Source organism: Oryctolagus cuniculus, chromosome 1 (genome assembly GCF_964237555.1).
Source record: "Oryctolagus cuniculus chromosome 1, mOryCun1.1, whole genome shotgun sequence".
NCBI lineage: Eukaryota > Metazoa > Chordata > Mammalia > Lagomorpha > Leporidae > Oryctolagus > Oryctolagus cuniculus.
In genome coordinates this window covers 128,765,371-128,782,354 of record NC_091432.1, presented here as the reverse complement: position 1 = coordinate 128,782,354, position 16,984 = coordinate 128,765,371, and the positions used below count along the sequence as shown (strand labels likewise).

Below are 16,984 nucleotides of genomic sequence, written 5' to 3'. Positions count from 1 at the left end.
GCAGCACCCATGATTCCAACCTACTGTTATCCCTGACCAGCACTGAAAGAATCAGCTCTGCATGCAAAGAAATCTGCCCGTAGATCCTTACGTGGACAGCGAGTATCAGAGATCATCATTGATCACTGTGGTGAGCACAGTGCCATCACTCAAATGCAGGTCTGCACATCATGATTAGCTAGTAGTCCTATGGTCTATTCAGTCAATATATGGTCCATTTTCTCTATAAATTTCTTCAATTTTCTTATACCTCATGTGTGTTGAAGTGTCCTTTGAGATTGTGTTTCTATTCATTTCTTTATTTCATAATCTTATTTGTAATTTTTTTAGTAAACAACATGGTATATAAAATTTCATGCATGTCATAACATCTTTATGGATTAGAAATTTTTATTAGTAAAAAAATTAAGTACCTGGTAATTATTCAACTTTTGTTTTAAGCCGGGTACTGATTGAACTTGTTCTATGTAACGGTAGCAGCAGGTGGATGCTGTGAGTCTCCATTGGGGAAAACTGTCCAAATTCATTGGGATTCGAACTTGCCAGTTTGGTTGCAGAATCCATCCTCTTAACTATCACTCTGTTGCATTTGGATTGCAAATATCTTATTATCTAAAACTAGGAGTTAATATACCAAAGTAAAACTTTTCTCAAATTGTCTATACTAACTCTTACCTAAATATAAAGATACTTTTTTTCAGGTTCTCCTTATGGTTACCAAAACTATCAGAAGCCACATGCTTTCCACCTGATGCGTACATTTCACTTCTAGTCTAGCATGCCCAAGGTTGTCTAATAATGAAGGTTTCCTTGGTAACAGGTGACGTTTCCCCAAGGGGTAGCTGTCACTGTGTATTAATCCTGAAAGATTACAGCTGAGCTACTCTTAGGAGACTAGTTAGGCATTAACAGAGTGCATTCTCATAGTCTTCCATGATCCCAATGGTCACACTCTAAGCCTGAGCACCTAATATTCGGGGCTGGACACGAGAGTTTCTGAACACACGGTCTTCTTCAGTCTTCATTTAGGTTCTCATTTCCTGCATTCTTCAGACATTTTCATTAGGAAGGCACATGGAAAATATATGTCAGAAAAGATCTTTAGTCTATCAATACATTTGATTAACATTTGGGCTGGTTAAAAAATTCTAAGTTAGAATGCGTTTACCATCACATTTCAAGGCTGTGTTCCACTGCTTGCTATTACTAAGTCAGTGTTTTGCGATCCTATACGATTCTGTTTACTGTTGCTCTTTGTGTAAGGATGGTGATTTTCTCTCTGGGTTGCAAGACTTTTTATCATTTCCTGTGCTGGCATTGGAGGAATATCATCAATGGACATATTAAGGGAATTCTTACATTATTTATAATTTACTTTCTCCTGGATTCTTTGAGAGAGAGAGAGAGAGAGTCTTCCATCTTCTGGTTCAATCCTCAAATGGACACAACAGCCAGGGCTGGGCTTGGCTGAAGCCAGAAACCAGGATATTCATCTGGGTCTACCACTTTGGTCCAGAGGCCCAAGTACTTGTTTTTTTGTCTTCTGCTGCTTTCCCAGGCACATTAGCAGGAAGCTGGATCAGAAGTGGAATAGCCAGGACTTGAACCAGAACCCATATGAATGCTTGCACTGTACATGGCAGCTTAACTTGCTAGGTCACAGCACTGGCCCCTTTTTTCCAACTCTTATATTAAATTTTTAATTTCAAATATTGTATTTTAGTTTCAAAGGATCTTTTGGTTCCATGGTTATCTTTTTATCAATATTCCACTCTTGTTTCATGCATGAAAAAATTTATTCATATTTCTGTACATATTAATAAGTCTTTTGGATTTCATACTCTGTTTCCAGAATTAACTCAATATTCCCTGCTCTCCTTTTTTCCTTTATTGATAGTTTAAATATTTTTGGGGAAATTTTATTAAACAAATGAAATTCTGTGATTTTCCATTTGTGTTTAATAGCAAGATGGGCTTATGGTGTTAAATTCAGGGTTTGCTATTGGTGGGCTTGATAGTTTCATCTTGGAAATCCTTCATGCCAAAATGAGGAATGAGAAATGTACACACACATAATATTTCCCCCAAATCTGAGAGGTATTTGAAACTTCAAAATGAAGACAAAGAGGTACCAATGGATTAAATGTCCAACAATGGCTTCAAAAATATAAATATATGATGCGCTTTGCTGAAGAGTTTTGTGACATCATAGATTTCTTCCCAGGAAGAAGTATAGCCCCATAGTGCAATACCAAAAATTTCTTTTTGCAATTATTGCATAACGCACACAAGTTGATAAAAAAGCATGTGTTTTGCATAATTCAATGAATCAGAAGTTTGGAAGCAAGGAATTACTGAAGCACATACAAGAATTAAGAATGTTGAGGGATCTGAGAACCAGGAATCCTGGGAGGATGGATAAAGGGAAAAAAACTGAGTAAAGACAAGAATTTTTCTCTGCATACAACTGTGTGCCACTAAGACCTATTATTATTCCAGAGTAGTCACATGCTGTGTCATAGGAACATCTCATATATACTTGAAGCAACTCGAATTCACCTAGATCAATGATAAGTAACAATGAAAAAGAATAAAAGTGATTTAAAAAGCAATTAAAGTGTCTGTTTTGGAAATGTTATTCATGTATGCATTTAATTTATTTATTTGAGAGGCAGAGGAGGAGAGAAAAACCAGACACAGACACAAACAGAGATATCTTCCACTGGCTCACTCCACAGATGCCAGTGGCTAGGCCAAGTAGAACTGGGAGACAGGAGTTCAATTCAGATCTCCCAGATGGGTAGCAAGGGCCCAACTACTTGTGCCACCACCTGTTTGCCCCCATGGTGCACATCCTCAGTAAACTGGAGTCAGGAATGAAGATGAGGCTTGAACTCAGCACTCTGGTATGGGACATACCTTACCCCTTCTGCTAAATAGCAACCTCTGTCTCTCTTTTAAAATCTGAAAACAGATTAGAGGTAAAACATAAAAAAGCTTTCTATTGGGTGGGTCAATGTATTCTAGTGAAGTTATAATGAAACCATCACCTGCACAAACTGAGAGCCTAGGTGCACCTGGTGGGTAGTGATGGTTGCTCTGATAATTGGTTTCCCATTGCCCACGTGGGAGATACAGAGGGAGGCCATGGATGCTGCAGAGATTTGGGGTGTGAGTCTGTAGATTAAACATATCTATCTCTGTGTCTCTCTCTTTTACCCTCTCAAATAAAATGAAATTTTTAAACATTTTATGAGAAGAAACCAAGCAGCCCATTCTCAGAAATACTATCTATGTCTTGGACAGCAGACAGCCAGCTCTACAAACCCTCCCTTTGCCCGAGGAAGCAGCTTGGCAGAAGGCCTCCTAGAGCAGATATGCCCCTAGAGGCCCCATGAAGTTACTCATGCAACCCTCAAACATGGCAATGTGCTCCACGAGGGCATCCTGGTGCGTCCATTCCCCAGTGGGACTCAGACACTGACAAGACACACTGCCACATCACCAGGCACAATATGCCATAAACCCCTGAGCCTACGGCAGTGGTCTCTTGCCCACACAATCTGCAGAAACTGAGTATTGCTCCACTCCCATAGCCAAGTGTACTCTGCCCAGAACTGCCACAAAAAACATCATAAAAATAAGTGAAACATGATTTCTACAAAGGAACCCGATAACTCCATCAGAAGACCACAAGGAAACAGAGAACAAGGAATTACTTTACAAATAATTTTTAAGAAGGATTTTATGGAATATCAGGGACACCCAAGGGAATTCAGACAAATATCTTAATAATATTAACCAGGAAATAGATTGAAAGAATTAGAAATTGAAGAAAGAATTAGTCCAAAATATTGGCACTAAAAACTAAATAAACGAACCCACAATAGCAGAGGTGAGCCATCAGAAAAACTTCTGAATTTGAAGACTGGTGTTTTGAAATCATCCAACCAGATTTTTAAAAATTTAAAAATGAAGAATGCTTTGAAACCACCTAGGGTATCAGCAAGGAGCTAAAAATTCTCATTATGGGAGTTTCTGAATGGAGAAGGGAAAAGCTTACTTAATGACATAATTGCTGGAATGGGGGGAAATATGAGCTTCCAGGTATAGGATGGTCAAAAGATTACTTATAAATTCAAGCCCCAAAGGTGCTCTTCAAGACATATTCTAGTCAAACGGTCAAAGAATACAGAGCAAATAGAGAACTGCAAAAACAGCAAGAGCAATGTGACTTGTCAATTAGGGGGAATCTTTGTTAGATTATTGAAACACTTCTCAGCAGATTTACAGACCGAGCGAGGGATCTGATGCTCATCATCCTAAAAGAGGAAAACTGACATCTAACAGTATAGCTAGCAATGATACCCATCAAAGTCGAGGGAATAAAACCAGGCTTTCTATGGAAAGCAAAACCTGAAGGTACTCATCACCTCTAGACCAGGCCTACCAGAAATGCATGAGGAAGTTCTCTGTTGTAAACAACGGGATAATAACTACCATCATGAAAATATCTAAAATGTCAACTGTATATGGAATGCATTAAATGGAAAGAGAACAGGGCCGGCACTGTAGTGCAGCTGGTTAAAGCCTTGGTCTGCAGTGCCAGTATCCCATATGGGCACAGGTTCGAGTCCCAGCTGCTCCACTTTCGATCCAACTCTCTGTTATGGCCTGGGAAAGAGGTAGAAGCTGGCCCAAGGCCTTGGGCCCCTGCACCGTCATGAGAGACCCGGAAGAAGCTTCTGGATCCTGGCTTTGGATTGAGACAGCTCTGGCCATTTGCAGCCATCTGGGGAATGAACCTGTGGATAGAAGACCTTTCTCTCTCTCTCTTTCTCTCTCTCTCTCTGCCCCTTTCTAACTCTGCATTTCAAACAAATAAATAAATAAATCTTTTAAAAAATGGAAAGAGAGGGCTGGTGCCATGGCACAGTAGATTAATCCTCTGACTGAAGCGCCAGCATCCCATATGAGCGCCAGTTCTTGTCCTGGCTGCTCGTCTTCTGATCCAGCTCTCTGCTGTGGTCTGGGAAAGCAGTAGAAGATGGCCCAAGTCCTTGGGCCTCTGCACCCACATGGAAATCTGGGAAGAAGCACCTGGCTCCTGGCTTCACATCGGTGCAGCTCCGGCCATTGAGGCCATTTAGGGAGTGAAGCAGCAGACAGAAGACCATTCTCTCTGTCTCTGCCTTTCACTGTCTGTAACTCTACTTCTCAAATAAATAAATAAAAAATCTTTAAAAATAAAAAATAAAAATATGGAAAGAGAAATCTAGTGATTTATATTTTATTTTTACTTTTATTCTGGATTAGATTTGCTACATATTTACTTAAGAGATTTTTTAAAAATCTTCATTAGTTATTTTTTGTAGCCTTATTGCTTGTATTCATTAAGTTTTGATATCAGGGTTATGTTCTGCTAATAAAATGAATTGAAATGCATTTGATAATTACTTTCTGAAACAAGATATCATTATTTCTCCTTAAATTGTTTAGTAATATTTACCAAACTATTTAGTACTTCTGGGCATAGATTTTAAAGAAAAACTTATTTCACTAACTACATACAGACTTTTCAAAATTATTTTTCCTTCCATGTGATTTTCCTGAATTTGTTTTTGAAATAAAAGTGTATTTCATATAAGTTGCCAAAATATTTGGTATAAAAATTTAACATTGTTAAAAAATCAAAAAAAGAACTGCCTGTGAGTCAGCAAATCCACTACTGGATATGTTTCCAAAGAAATTCAATCAATTTGTATACAAGACATCTGCACTCACATATTTAATGCAACACTCTTCACTGTAGACAAAATATGGAATCGACCTAATTTCTCAGCAAGAGTTGAATGAAGCTACAAAAACTGTGGTATAGACACAAGAATACTATTCACAAAGAAGAGTGAAATCCTGTCATTTGAAACAACATAGATAGACTTAAAGGACTTTATTTTAGGTGAAATAAGCCAGGCCTGGAGAGGCGAATATTGCATGTTCTCAACCATACTGTACTCTAAACAAGCTGATGTCATAGAAGTGAAGAATGAATGAGCAGTTATCAAAGGAGGGAAGACAGAAAGGGGGGTGGGAAGAGGTTAAACCAGAGGGAGACTATTACATTCAGGAGGATGGAGTTCTGATGTTCCACCACACAGTGAAGTGATACATCTTACATTTATAAATAGCCAGAAGCAATGTTTTCCATGTTCTTACCAAAAAATAGCTATAAATGCTTAAGGGAATATGCTATTTACTTTAATATACTAATTACACAAAGGATGCATGTACTGAAACATATCATAGTACACTGTATATATATATATCATTACATTTTAATCAAAAGTAAATTTTAATATATTCATATATTACAATAACTGTGTAAACATACTAAAGAAGAGCAACATGAGAAAAGCTCTAAGACGTCGGGTGTGGTGGCTCTTTCTTTGTTTATAGGGGTAGAAAGCATGATCCAAAACGCAGTCAAGAAAGATGAAGTAGTGATTCATGCTACAGCACGCATGGACCTCAAACACCTCATCCTTCAGAAAAAAGACAGATGCAAAATACTAGAGAGGGTATGATTCCATTTACAGGACATATCCCGGAGAGCACATTTATAGAGTATCAGTGGTTGCCTACAGTTGAAGTTAACAGTGAGAGAATTACTGCAATGGAACATGGGGAAAATGCTCATATTGGATTCTGTAGATTGAATTGTATTCTTACAATGGGTGAATTCAATAGTGTGTAAATTCAGTTTCAATGAAGATCTTAAAAGTAAGTTACAAGGAAAAAAGAAAGAAATGAAACAGAGATTTATGAAGGCATGAAAAAACCTGTGGCAGAACCAGAATTTGGGGGGAATTCTTTTTGCTAGGTTGGAAAATGTGCAGACTTTGATAGGAAAAAGAAGCAATTTCATTTTCTCTGTGCTTAAAACTTACGAAGGAGTGGGAAAAGCTCAAAAGAGAACAAAGGAGTTAGAGGCACTGGCCACACGTGTGCAGGAATGGAGGGAAGGCTCCTGGCCTGGAGCGAGGGGCATTGGCACTGTGACTGGAAATGGAGGCAAGGTTGCAGTCACCACAGGCCTAGTAAGACTCAGCAGTGGATTCCGATGTTATGGCAGGCCCGTGGTTAGGCATGTTAGCCTTGGGCTGTAGCATCACAGCCGAGGCTGGATTCCTTTCTCACCTATCTTCTGGTTCCCATGTTATTGGGATTGCCAGTTTGTTAAACTCTGCCCAGCATTAAACAAAATTCCTAAATTTACAAGAATTATAAAAGATGGAAGGGTGTGCTGAGGGTGAGAAATTCCATTTTTCTGTGTTGCATAAAACAGATGGAGTGAAAAACAATGATCAACATTTGGTCTTTCGAGTGGCACCTGGCAATCCAGGAGGAAAGGATATGCTGCCTATGACACGGACCATGCTTAGTCCACTGTGAATTTTTGAACGAGGGCAGCCACTGAGAGGAAAGTGGAAACTACTCAATTCCTCTCTGTTAACTATATTAATAAACAATTCTCATTCTCATGATTCACAGTTTGGCTGAAAAAAGCCAACGTCACCAAAACATCTTTATTCTTGTTACACAACACATGGAATCCATTTCTGAGCTCTGTCCTCACAAAGAGACCATTTTCTGTCACTGATTCTCCAGCAAGTTTTTACAACTTTGAACCTTTACTCTGCTCACAATCATTTCCATAATTTGATCCCTAGGCAGATTTCTTGCTCAGGCTAAAAAAAAAAAAAAAAAAAAAAGGCAAACACGCTCCAAAAATGGCTTGGAACGCTGTCAGGGACAGTCTTGACACAAGATTCACAGGTGATGGAAGTTGTGGAAGAGGAGGAAACAACTTATCTCTAAGATATCTTACCTGTAATTGAGACAGCTCTTTTGAAAGTTTCCTACCAGGTTTTCTTATATTGACGGTGGCCAATGCTGTAAAGAAAGATATGTCTACTGAAGCAATGTGACAAATACCATCATGGATGGGATGAAGCCCCACCTGCCCACTCGTATCTTGCTCATTTCCCTTATGACTACCACTGCCACTTTACAATTCTATCCTGAATTTTCCTGTTACTTCATTCAAAAATGTCTACATTTAGCCTTGGGCTGTAGCATCACAGCCGAGGCTGGATTCCTTTCTCACCTATCTTCTGGTTCCCATATTATTGGGATTGCCAGGTTGCTAAACTCTGCCCAGCATTAAACAAAATTCCTAAATTTACAAGAATTGTAAAAGATGGAAGGGTGTGCTGAGGGTGAGGAACTCCATTTTTCTGTGTTACATAAAACAGCAGCGAGGAAAAACCACAAAATCTGGGCAGGAACTTTGAGTTACTACCCTGATGCTCATCTGCCATAATACAAGTCTATGGACTCCATTAGCGTGGGCATGGGAGAAAGACATAACACAGACACTTGGGCTGTTCAAACTTTACAACAGCTGGAAAAGCCTTGGCTTTCTATTCAAATAGCTCAAAACTTGTACCTCCTTTAACGTAGCCTTTTGTTGAATGACCCAGAAAATCAGACGTCAATAGAAGCTCCACAATCCCTCTTTTTAGCAGGGCCTGTTTGAGAAAAAAGTGAAAAAAAAGAATAAAATGAGTCCTCTTTCCTTGCACCCGTGGGAAGATAAGCAAGTAAGGAAATTGGGAGGTGAACACAGCTGGATTCAAGTGGTGCGAATGAGTTAAATTTTAGTGAATTCAGAGTCTGAATGCTTCAAATTAAGAGGCTGAGAGACTCACTTTGTTGTGTCATCCTGGTGTTGTTCCACGGGGTTGGCTGCCAAAACAGATAAATGTGGGATGTGATACCACATAATTAATATCCCCATGGGAAAATAGAGCAGAGTTTTTCAGGAAACACCTGAATGTGGCTATAAGATAAAAAGAGGGAAGGAGAAGAAATCTGGGAAACCCTTTGTGCTTTAAGGGGAGATTGAGGCTGTGGAGCAGAGGTCAGCGTTGCAGTGTTTGCAACTTACCTGGACCCGACCAGGGAAACAAGGAAACCTGCCATGTCTTAAGGAAATGCATATTTAATTGGAAGTTCATAGGAAAGATGGCCAGAGAGCCAAGGGTCCTTCCTGTTGGTCTCTTTCTTGAGGCATATCTCAGCAAAAGAGACAGTCAAGTGGTTGAGGTCATCATGTTAGTGAAATAAATCCGGCACAGGAAGTCAAATATCTCGTGATTTCCCTCATGTATGTAATTTAACATAATTGATCTCAAAGAAGCTGATGATAGAATGGTGGTTACCAGAAACTGAGGAGAGTAGTGTAGGAGGGAATTGGAAGACTGATTAATGGACACCAAGTAATGGTTGGGATAAAGAAATTCTGATCTTCTATTGTGAAATAAGGTGACTATAGACAAGGGTAATGTACTGTATATAATTAAAAATGAAACGCCAGGAGACAGGCATTTGAGTGTGTTCACCATAAAGAAATGACACATATTTGAGGAGAAAGATTAGTTTATCTTGATTTGAGCATGACACATTGTATGTGTGTATCAAAGTATGACAGAACATCACTGGAATATGCACAATGGTTATGTATCAGTAGAAAAATAAAAAATTACAAATTTTATTAAAGAATTTTTAATGTTAATTGAGGAAAAAATAATGGTACCTGCATTCAAAGCATGAGGGATCTATGTCAGCCATAAGCAAAGTAGAAACATTTTGTCCAGTTCCACAAGGGACAGCTGCCAGGCAGAAGCCAGCACCTCCATGGAGCCACACCCTGTGCTTTCCACCTCTTGTGTGCCCAGCTGGTGAGATCCACACCCACTCTATCCAGGTCTTTCATTCAAGTTCTCCTGGTGTACAAAGCTAATGTGGCAGGGCGGGCCGATGGGTCAGACCAGATGACGCCCCTCATCCTGTTCATTAGACTGATCAGGGATCCAGTCGAGACTGAAACCTTTCAGCCCTTGAATATGGGAATTTAGGGACAGGAAGGGGAGTGCAACATCAGACAGGACAACAGACAGGGCTGTAGTTACTGCCAAATCTGAGATGTTAATCTAGGGAAGAACAAAAGGAGACTACAAGCCTCAAGGCCACAAGCTAGTAACCACCATCATCGAGTCAGAGATCACCATATCCCGTAAATGCACATTCACCAATACCCAAGTTCAATGAGAATGCTGGATCATAGCAATAGCCAGCAGAAAGGAATGATACTTTCATTCCATTCTTTTTTTTTTTTTTGACAGGCAGAGTGGACAGTGAGAGAGAGAGAGAGAGACAGAGAGAAAGGTCTTCCTTTTGCCGTTGGTTCACCCTCCAATGGCTGCCGCGGCCGGTGCACTGAGGCCGGCGCATAGCGCTGATCCGAAGCCATGAGCCAGGTGCTTCTCCTGGTCTCCCATGCAGGTGCAGGACCCAAGGACTTGGGCCATCCTCCACTGCACTCCTGGGCCACAGCAGAGAGCTGGCCTGGAAGAGGGGCAACCAGGACAGAACTGGAGCCCTGACTGGGACTAGAACCCAGTGTGCCGGCACCACAGGCAGAGGATTAGCCTATTGAGCCGCAGCGCCAGCCCATTCCATTCTTTCTATCATCATAGAGTTAAGTACATCCAGAATGTCCTAATGATATTGTAAATTCACAGAGAAATTGAACTTAAGGTTAAATATTCTTATCATGCACAGTGTTCTTATCAGTGAGGGAAGAAACCAGAAATAAGTGCTAGAAGGAAATAGATTAAAGAAGAAAGCATGCAAATGTGGAGACCCACCAAGTGTTCTTACCTCTAGGATATAAGACATGTAGTGTTTGTCCTTATTATATGCACCATATTCGTTCTCCACTTGGAATGCAATGACGGGACCTCCCTGATGGTACTGAGAGACAAGCACATAGTCATTGATAAATGAAGCTACTAAGGTTGAAAGTTGGAGTGTCTGAGTTTGCTGTTGTGGACATGTGGAGCTATGTTCCCTAAAGATCTGGCCTCTATCCTCTTGGGCACTCAAGATGCAGAAGTCAGGCTATCCCTAGTGGTGTGGGGGTAAGAGCTGCCACAGGCTCCCTCTTTTTCTCACGCCAACGATCACTTGCATTAGAGCTCTCAAATCCACAACTCATCTCCTTACCCACACTACCCATGATCCAACCTGCGAAAGCTTAATTCACATCCAAACATTCGTGTGTTAGAAACCGTTTCCAAGTCTAATAGTAGTAGAAGCAGGAGGGCAAGCTTTGGGAGTGAATTACGAATGGATGAGTTCATGGGGTGGCCACCACTAATGGTCCAAATGGTGGCACTAATGTCTCACAATTTGACGTCCACCAGGTTTCACAGTATTAAGAAGCTCCATACCAGATGCTGAGCAGGTGCTGGGGCCATACTTGGAGACTTTCCTAGAACTAAGAGTCAAATAATCTGTCATTCTCTAGGAATTACTTGAACTCAGAGATTTTTTTTTGTAGTCAAAGAAAATGGATCGAGACACCATGTGCTATTTAAAGAGGCATACCTCCTCTCTGCTCTCACATAGGGTGATGCAGTCACGTGCCGAATCCCAATGCTTTCACCACCAGCTCAGGAGCGTGGCTCTTGGCACAGCTCCTGACCTTGAGTCCTTGATCTCTCTCTCCATTTGAGTGGCCTCCAATATCAAGAACACTTAGTCAGGATCCTCATGCACATCAGAGTGTGAAATGGTAGAGATTTGCAGAATGTGCCCCACCAGTCATGATTCGTTCACTCAATCTTCCTATTCCTACAAAAGTCACCAGGCATGTTCATGCACATCCCGTTCTTTGCCACTCGTAATCGTTCCTCAAGCCATGTTGGCAAAGCTTGTAGACCATCATGCCACCTATCTGCCACCATTGAGGAGCTGTGCTCAGTTTAAAGCACTTTTCAGAGTTAGTCATCTAGAGTCCTTCCACTGTCAGTGTGTCTCCTTCTCCTTGGAGCCTCTGGGCACTGACAGCAGAGAGAGCTCTTGGGAGCAAAATCCTGATATTTTCATTCTCAATACAAAGTCCCACAGATATAAATGCTTACAGAGAATCTGCCAACCACAGAAGCAATAGGTTATTTCAAGCAAAAGGATTGGGCTCTGGAGTGGGCACAGGGGAGAAAGAGTGTGTTTGGAAGGTCCCTTCTCAAACCACATTTAGTGCAATTTCCTCTTCACTCTACCCCAGGCATGTCCTGGGCTTCTACCTCATTCCATCTCTTCCTGTCTGTTACTTCTCCAACTGGGATTGGGACCAACAGCTTGGCCTGGCTAATGCCTTCAGAACCTTCAGGTCCCTCTGGGGAAAACATTCTCTGGACCTCCCTGTCTGCTGAAAGCCATGAACTGTCTTCTGCCTGCCAGCAACAGCCAGAGTCTGAACCATTGTAGACATTATCATCCTCAGTGTTGTGCATATAGATCTATAACTTGATTCTATATGTATTAGAAATTTCCTGCGCAATGCAGCAGTGTCTAAGCAAGTTCTTTGTGTCCTGCACAAATTCATGGCTTTTACTCAGGTGGGAAGGCAGACTTGACTTTCACCACCAAGTGTTTGCTGCCTTCTGAGGGAGTTTACTAGCTGTTAGCTTACAGTTAGTTTTGTGCTAACTGTGAAACAACAAAGGTGATGTTAGAGTGAAGCCAGGTCTGATGTGTTTCACCGCATTTGCGAATATGAAGTGCGAGCCAGCCTCCGGGACAACACTAGGTGCAGTTCCTGTCCTCTGTGATGTGAGCCTTCCATTTGAGTGATCTCCATCATCAAGAACATTTATTCACCCTTGGGGAAAACCCACAGGAGAGGGCGCGTCAAAACTGCTGACCGAAAGCTGATGGTGCAGTATCTAAATGTTCAGGAATGTCAGCTTCATGTAGCACCTGCGCTGGATGTGGCCTATTTTTGGTTTGGCCAGAACAAGTTAGTTCCCTACAGTGAGGGAGAGAAGGAAACATCTCCTGGGCCTTACCTGGAGAGGAGTCATTCTGGGAACCAGCTGATCAAAATACCTGTCCACTGCTTCAGTAAAGCCTTTGTCTGTTGTCCTCAGTCGGGACTTGCGGTCCTGCAGTAGCCAACTGGAGGTAGGAGGGGCAGGCTCAGTGCAGAGACAGGAAGGAGGAGACAGGTGCATGTGGCCACATAGCATGGTCCCCAGTGCCTTCTCAGAGCCCCCTTATCAGCTATCACCTCTGAATCCAGGTCACACCCGGAATTCTGCTGTACTCAGGGTCCTTCAGTGACACACAGCTTGATCTTCAACTACTCTCAGCCTGAAGGATTTACAGGAAACCATCCCCTGCAGCTACAAAGCCTCTGATGACCCCAGAAGAGCTCTGAGATTCATTTGTCTTGAGGGCGTGAGCCTGCATAAACCAAGTCTCCTAAGCTTTTTCTCTCATACATTGAGTGCTCTTTTCTTCTCTTTTCAGCATGTTGAGAACAATTTTCATGAGTACAGTGTCTGTTCTTTGTGGACAGGGTCATGTTTCTCCTAAGACCTAAGGTTTAAAGTGCTGGGTGGGTGCTATAAGTCACAAACCCTTCCCCGCCTGGTCACTGGAGAAGTGCCTGCTCCCCAGCTGACCAGCACAGGGAATGGTCTCTTCCCTAAACTTCCCAGCTCGCTCGGGCCCCAATGCTCTCTTCTCCTGAGCTGGATGGGAGAAGCTGCCAGTCATATAGAAAAGCAAAACTTTTTGTGAGCCTGAGGATAACAACTCCTCATTGTAGGCACAGGTATAGGTGAAAACAGGAGTCCCATCAATAGCAGAGGTCAGAGAGCAGGATTCTCAAAATCTCATCCCATCTTCAGGAGTCTGGGCTTAAAAGCAACAACAAAGATGAGCAAACAAGTCTAGGAAAGTGAGAAGCGGAATGGACTGAGGATCAGTGGGTGGAGGAGATGGCAACAACAGAATAAAAAGTAGAGTGATTACACTGTTCCATGCAAGCTAAAAACTTCTAGGTCTTTTCTTCTCTCTGCAATAGAGTAGCAGAGGTAGACATACAACCTGCCTGTGGGGAGAAAAGATGAAAGATCACCTGCCCCTCCTCCACCCTCATAGCCTGGGAAGGCCTGAGACTCGTGAACTGGGGCAACCATCTCCACTCCCTTCTTTGCAATGGGGATGAAAATGGCACATACCCCTTGCTACAGACTGCACCTAAACCCCATGACCCAGTGCTGGACACATGTACTTGATCAGTTAAGTCTGTTCTCATTATAATTAGGGTGAAATTTTGCTTTTGGGAAAGAAAAATAGTTTACTAATCCACAACCCTAGTGTCAGAACCAAACTTACCTAGGTAAGCCTCCAAGGTCAATCTCACCACAGATGTAGGGGCCTGGACGCAGAATCACCCATAGGCCAATCACTTCTGCCATCCGCACAAAGGCCCTAGGATGGTAGAACTACTCAGCACCATGATTGAGCACAGAACCTGGACAGGAGGGAGCCAGGTGATGCAGCTGCCTGCCTCTTCCCCATTTTCTCTCTTCCAGGGACACAAGTGAGAGAAAACTCAGCCCGATCCCTAGCAGAGTAGGGTGTCCTTACTCAAGACAGAGCCCCGAGATCCTGACAGCTAGGTTCCCACTGCTTACCAGCCTCGGGAATATCTAGATAGCACCACGGGGTCGTGAGGAGGAAGAGCATCAGGCCCAGTGTGGGGAGTTACTTCAGTAATCTTGACTCAATGGCCTTGCTAATCTAGAGGGCATCACTGCCCCCTCCCAAGGGAGTGGAGCTCATTGCAGCAGTTGGTCACACCTTATTGGCCCTTGGTTATTGGCCCCTCTGGTCTGCAGTGCAGAAGGAACCCCAGAAGCTATTGACCCTGACGTCTGGGGGAACAGGTAAAGATAGGGGAGCATCCTATGCTGGGTACTGAGAGCAAGGCTCTCAACACAGAGGCAGGGCATGCCTAGTGCTCCCCATCTGCCCCATGGAGCCACCTCTTGGCCTCCTCCTCTAGCCCCAGGGCCATCAGCACCACATACTTCAGGTCCAGGTTTCCGGAAAAGTCAAATTCGCCTCTTTTTGGCTCGTGAAGGTTCCAGGGAATGTAGCTTCAAGACATAAGAAAAAAGAAGCCTAAGAATTTTATGTATTTATTTCTTTATAAATTGGCAGGTCAACCCCAAACACAACCTAAAAACTGGATAGTACTATGCAATCAGCAGCAATTACCAATGGAATTAAACCTCTATCTGAAAAACAGTTAAATCTTCAATAATTTAGTCCTCTATTACCCAATTGTAGTACTATGGTTCTAGATTTATTGGATTTTTGTATGAATTCTCCTGCTCACTGCCTCATTCTTTATCACATCTCCTCAAAATACATGGACAAGGAAAAACGCAATTAGAATAGTCCACATGTGTACAATTGTTGCTCAGAATTAATAAAAATATGAACAAGAGATACAATACAGTATCCTGGACCTTAAGAAGACTGATTACCCATGTCCACCCACATAGGCTGAGGGTATAGAGTAAAATGGAAGTGTTTTCTGTTTTTTACTTAACAGATTCTGAGGATCATTTCTCTAGTAACATATTTCCAATAAGCATTATGGAATTTTGTGCACCACAAAGATTTTTGAGGATGCATGTGTTGCATTATAGTAGGACTGATTTGAAGAATTTTTCAAGAATGAAGGAGGAGTTGGTTTGCATCAGAGTTTAAATACACACAGAAAAACCTGGACTCTATATTGAGGGAATAGAATGAACAAATTATGTTAAATTCTATGTGCAACTGGCTTTACAGGTAAGTGGCTGACACAGAGGCTAAGTTGCTGCTTGAGATGCCAGCATCCCATATTGGACTCCAATTCCAATTCAGCTTCCTGCTAATGTGCACCCAGGGAGAGTGCTGTTGATGACTCAAGTACTTGGGTTCTTGTCCCCAACATGGGAGACCCAAGTTGAGTTCTGAGTTCAGGCTGCCCTACCTCTGGCTGATTTTGGTTTTCAGCAACAAACATGGAAGTGGAAGATTCATATTCTCTCTCTCTCTCTCTCTCTCTCTCTCTCTCTCTTCCCTTCTCAAATAAATTATTTTTTCAGAGTGATAATAAAATTGAGATACATAAAACAAAACATTCCCCCTTTATCAGAATAGCCAAATAAAGTATCTCAACATGGATGAAATGTTTGAAACTGATATTCAAAGCATGATGTAGCAAATTCAGTGGGACAATGATCACAGCAATAATTACTGGCACATTCATATATTTGAAGGCATATATTAGAAAACAGAAAGACGAGGAAATAAATTAATCTAAATATTTGACTTAGAAGATAAGAAGCCTAGAGGAGAAAGAGGGGGCAGATAGGAAGAGAACAAACATGTAGGAAGAGCATGAAGAGAAGACGGCTGCATTAGATGAGGCACTGCAGGAAGAAGAGGAGGAAGCAAACAAAGCAGAATAATGCAAATTACACAGAACTCAGAAGTTGAGAATTAGAACGCCAAATACGAAGGTGATTAACAAAGCAATCCAGCTAGTTACTGGAAGAGACAAAATTCAGATGATACAGAACCTCCAACTAAACTAAAATCTCTAACAAGGAGGCAGAGAAAACTGATGACTGAGTAAGATTATCGGGCCATCTCTCCTAGTGGCAACAATAGCAACTCACACAGCAAGCCTTTGCCACAACAGCCACAGAAGCCATGCAGGAGACTACAGCGTCAATTTTGGTATATTAATAAGAAATGACACAATGGAAAACAGGAAGTAAAAGAAGAAGTTCCATCATCCCTCTCCCAGCTTCAGGCAATTCAGTGTAGAGACACTCTTTCCCTGGGTGAGGAAAAGACAATAAACTCCAGACTATAACCTTGAAATCCTGCACCATTCCTGCTACAGGGAAACCAAGCATCAGACATGGCCTCAGCCTTCATTAACGAAGAAGGCAAGGGATGATTATCATCACCACCACCTCCAAGCTTCCGACCACAGCAA

The 16,984-nt window shown here is 41.9% G+C and overlaps 1 protein-coding gene across 1 annotated transcript in view; it reads right to left on the bottom strand.

Moving 5' to 3' along the window:
* Positions 1-16,984, bottom strand: part of LOC103345104 (beta-galactosidase-1-like protein 3) — a 49,039-nt gene that overhangs the window by 3,811 nt on the left and 28,244 nt on the right. Inside the window, exons 5-10 of the mRNA XM_051834503.2 lie at positions 15,012-15,080; positions 14,314-14,409; positions 12,978-13,086; positions 10,786-10,878; positions 8,510-8,591; positions 7,889-7,953 (exon numbers count right to left, since the gene is read on the bottom strand). Coding sequence (XP_051690463.2) covers positions 7,889-7,953; positions 8,510-8,591; positions 10,786-10,878; positions 12,978-13,086; positions 14,314-14,409; positions 15,012-15,080 — 514 coding nt within the window. The remainder of the gene's footprint in view (positions 1-7,888; positions 7,954-8,509; positions 8,592-10,785; positions 10,879-12,977; positions 13,087-14,313; positions 14,410-15,011; positions 15,081-16,984) is intronic.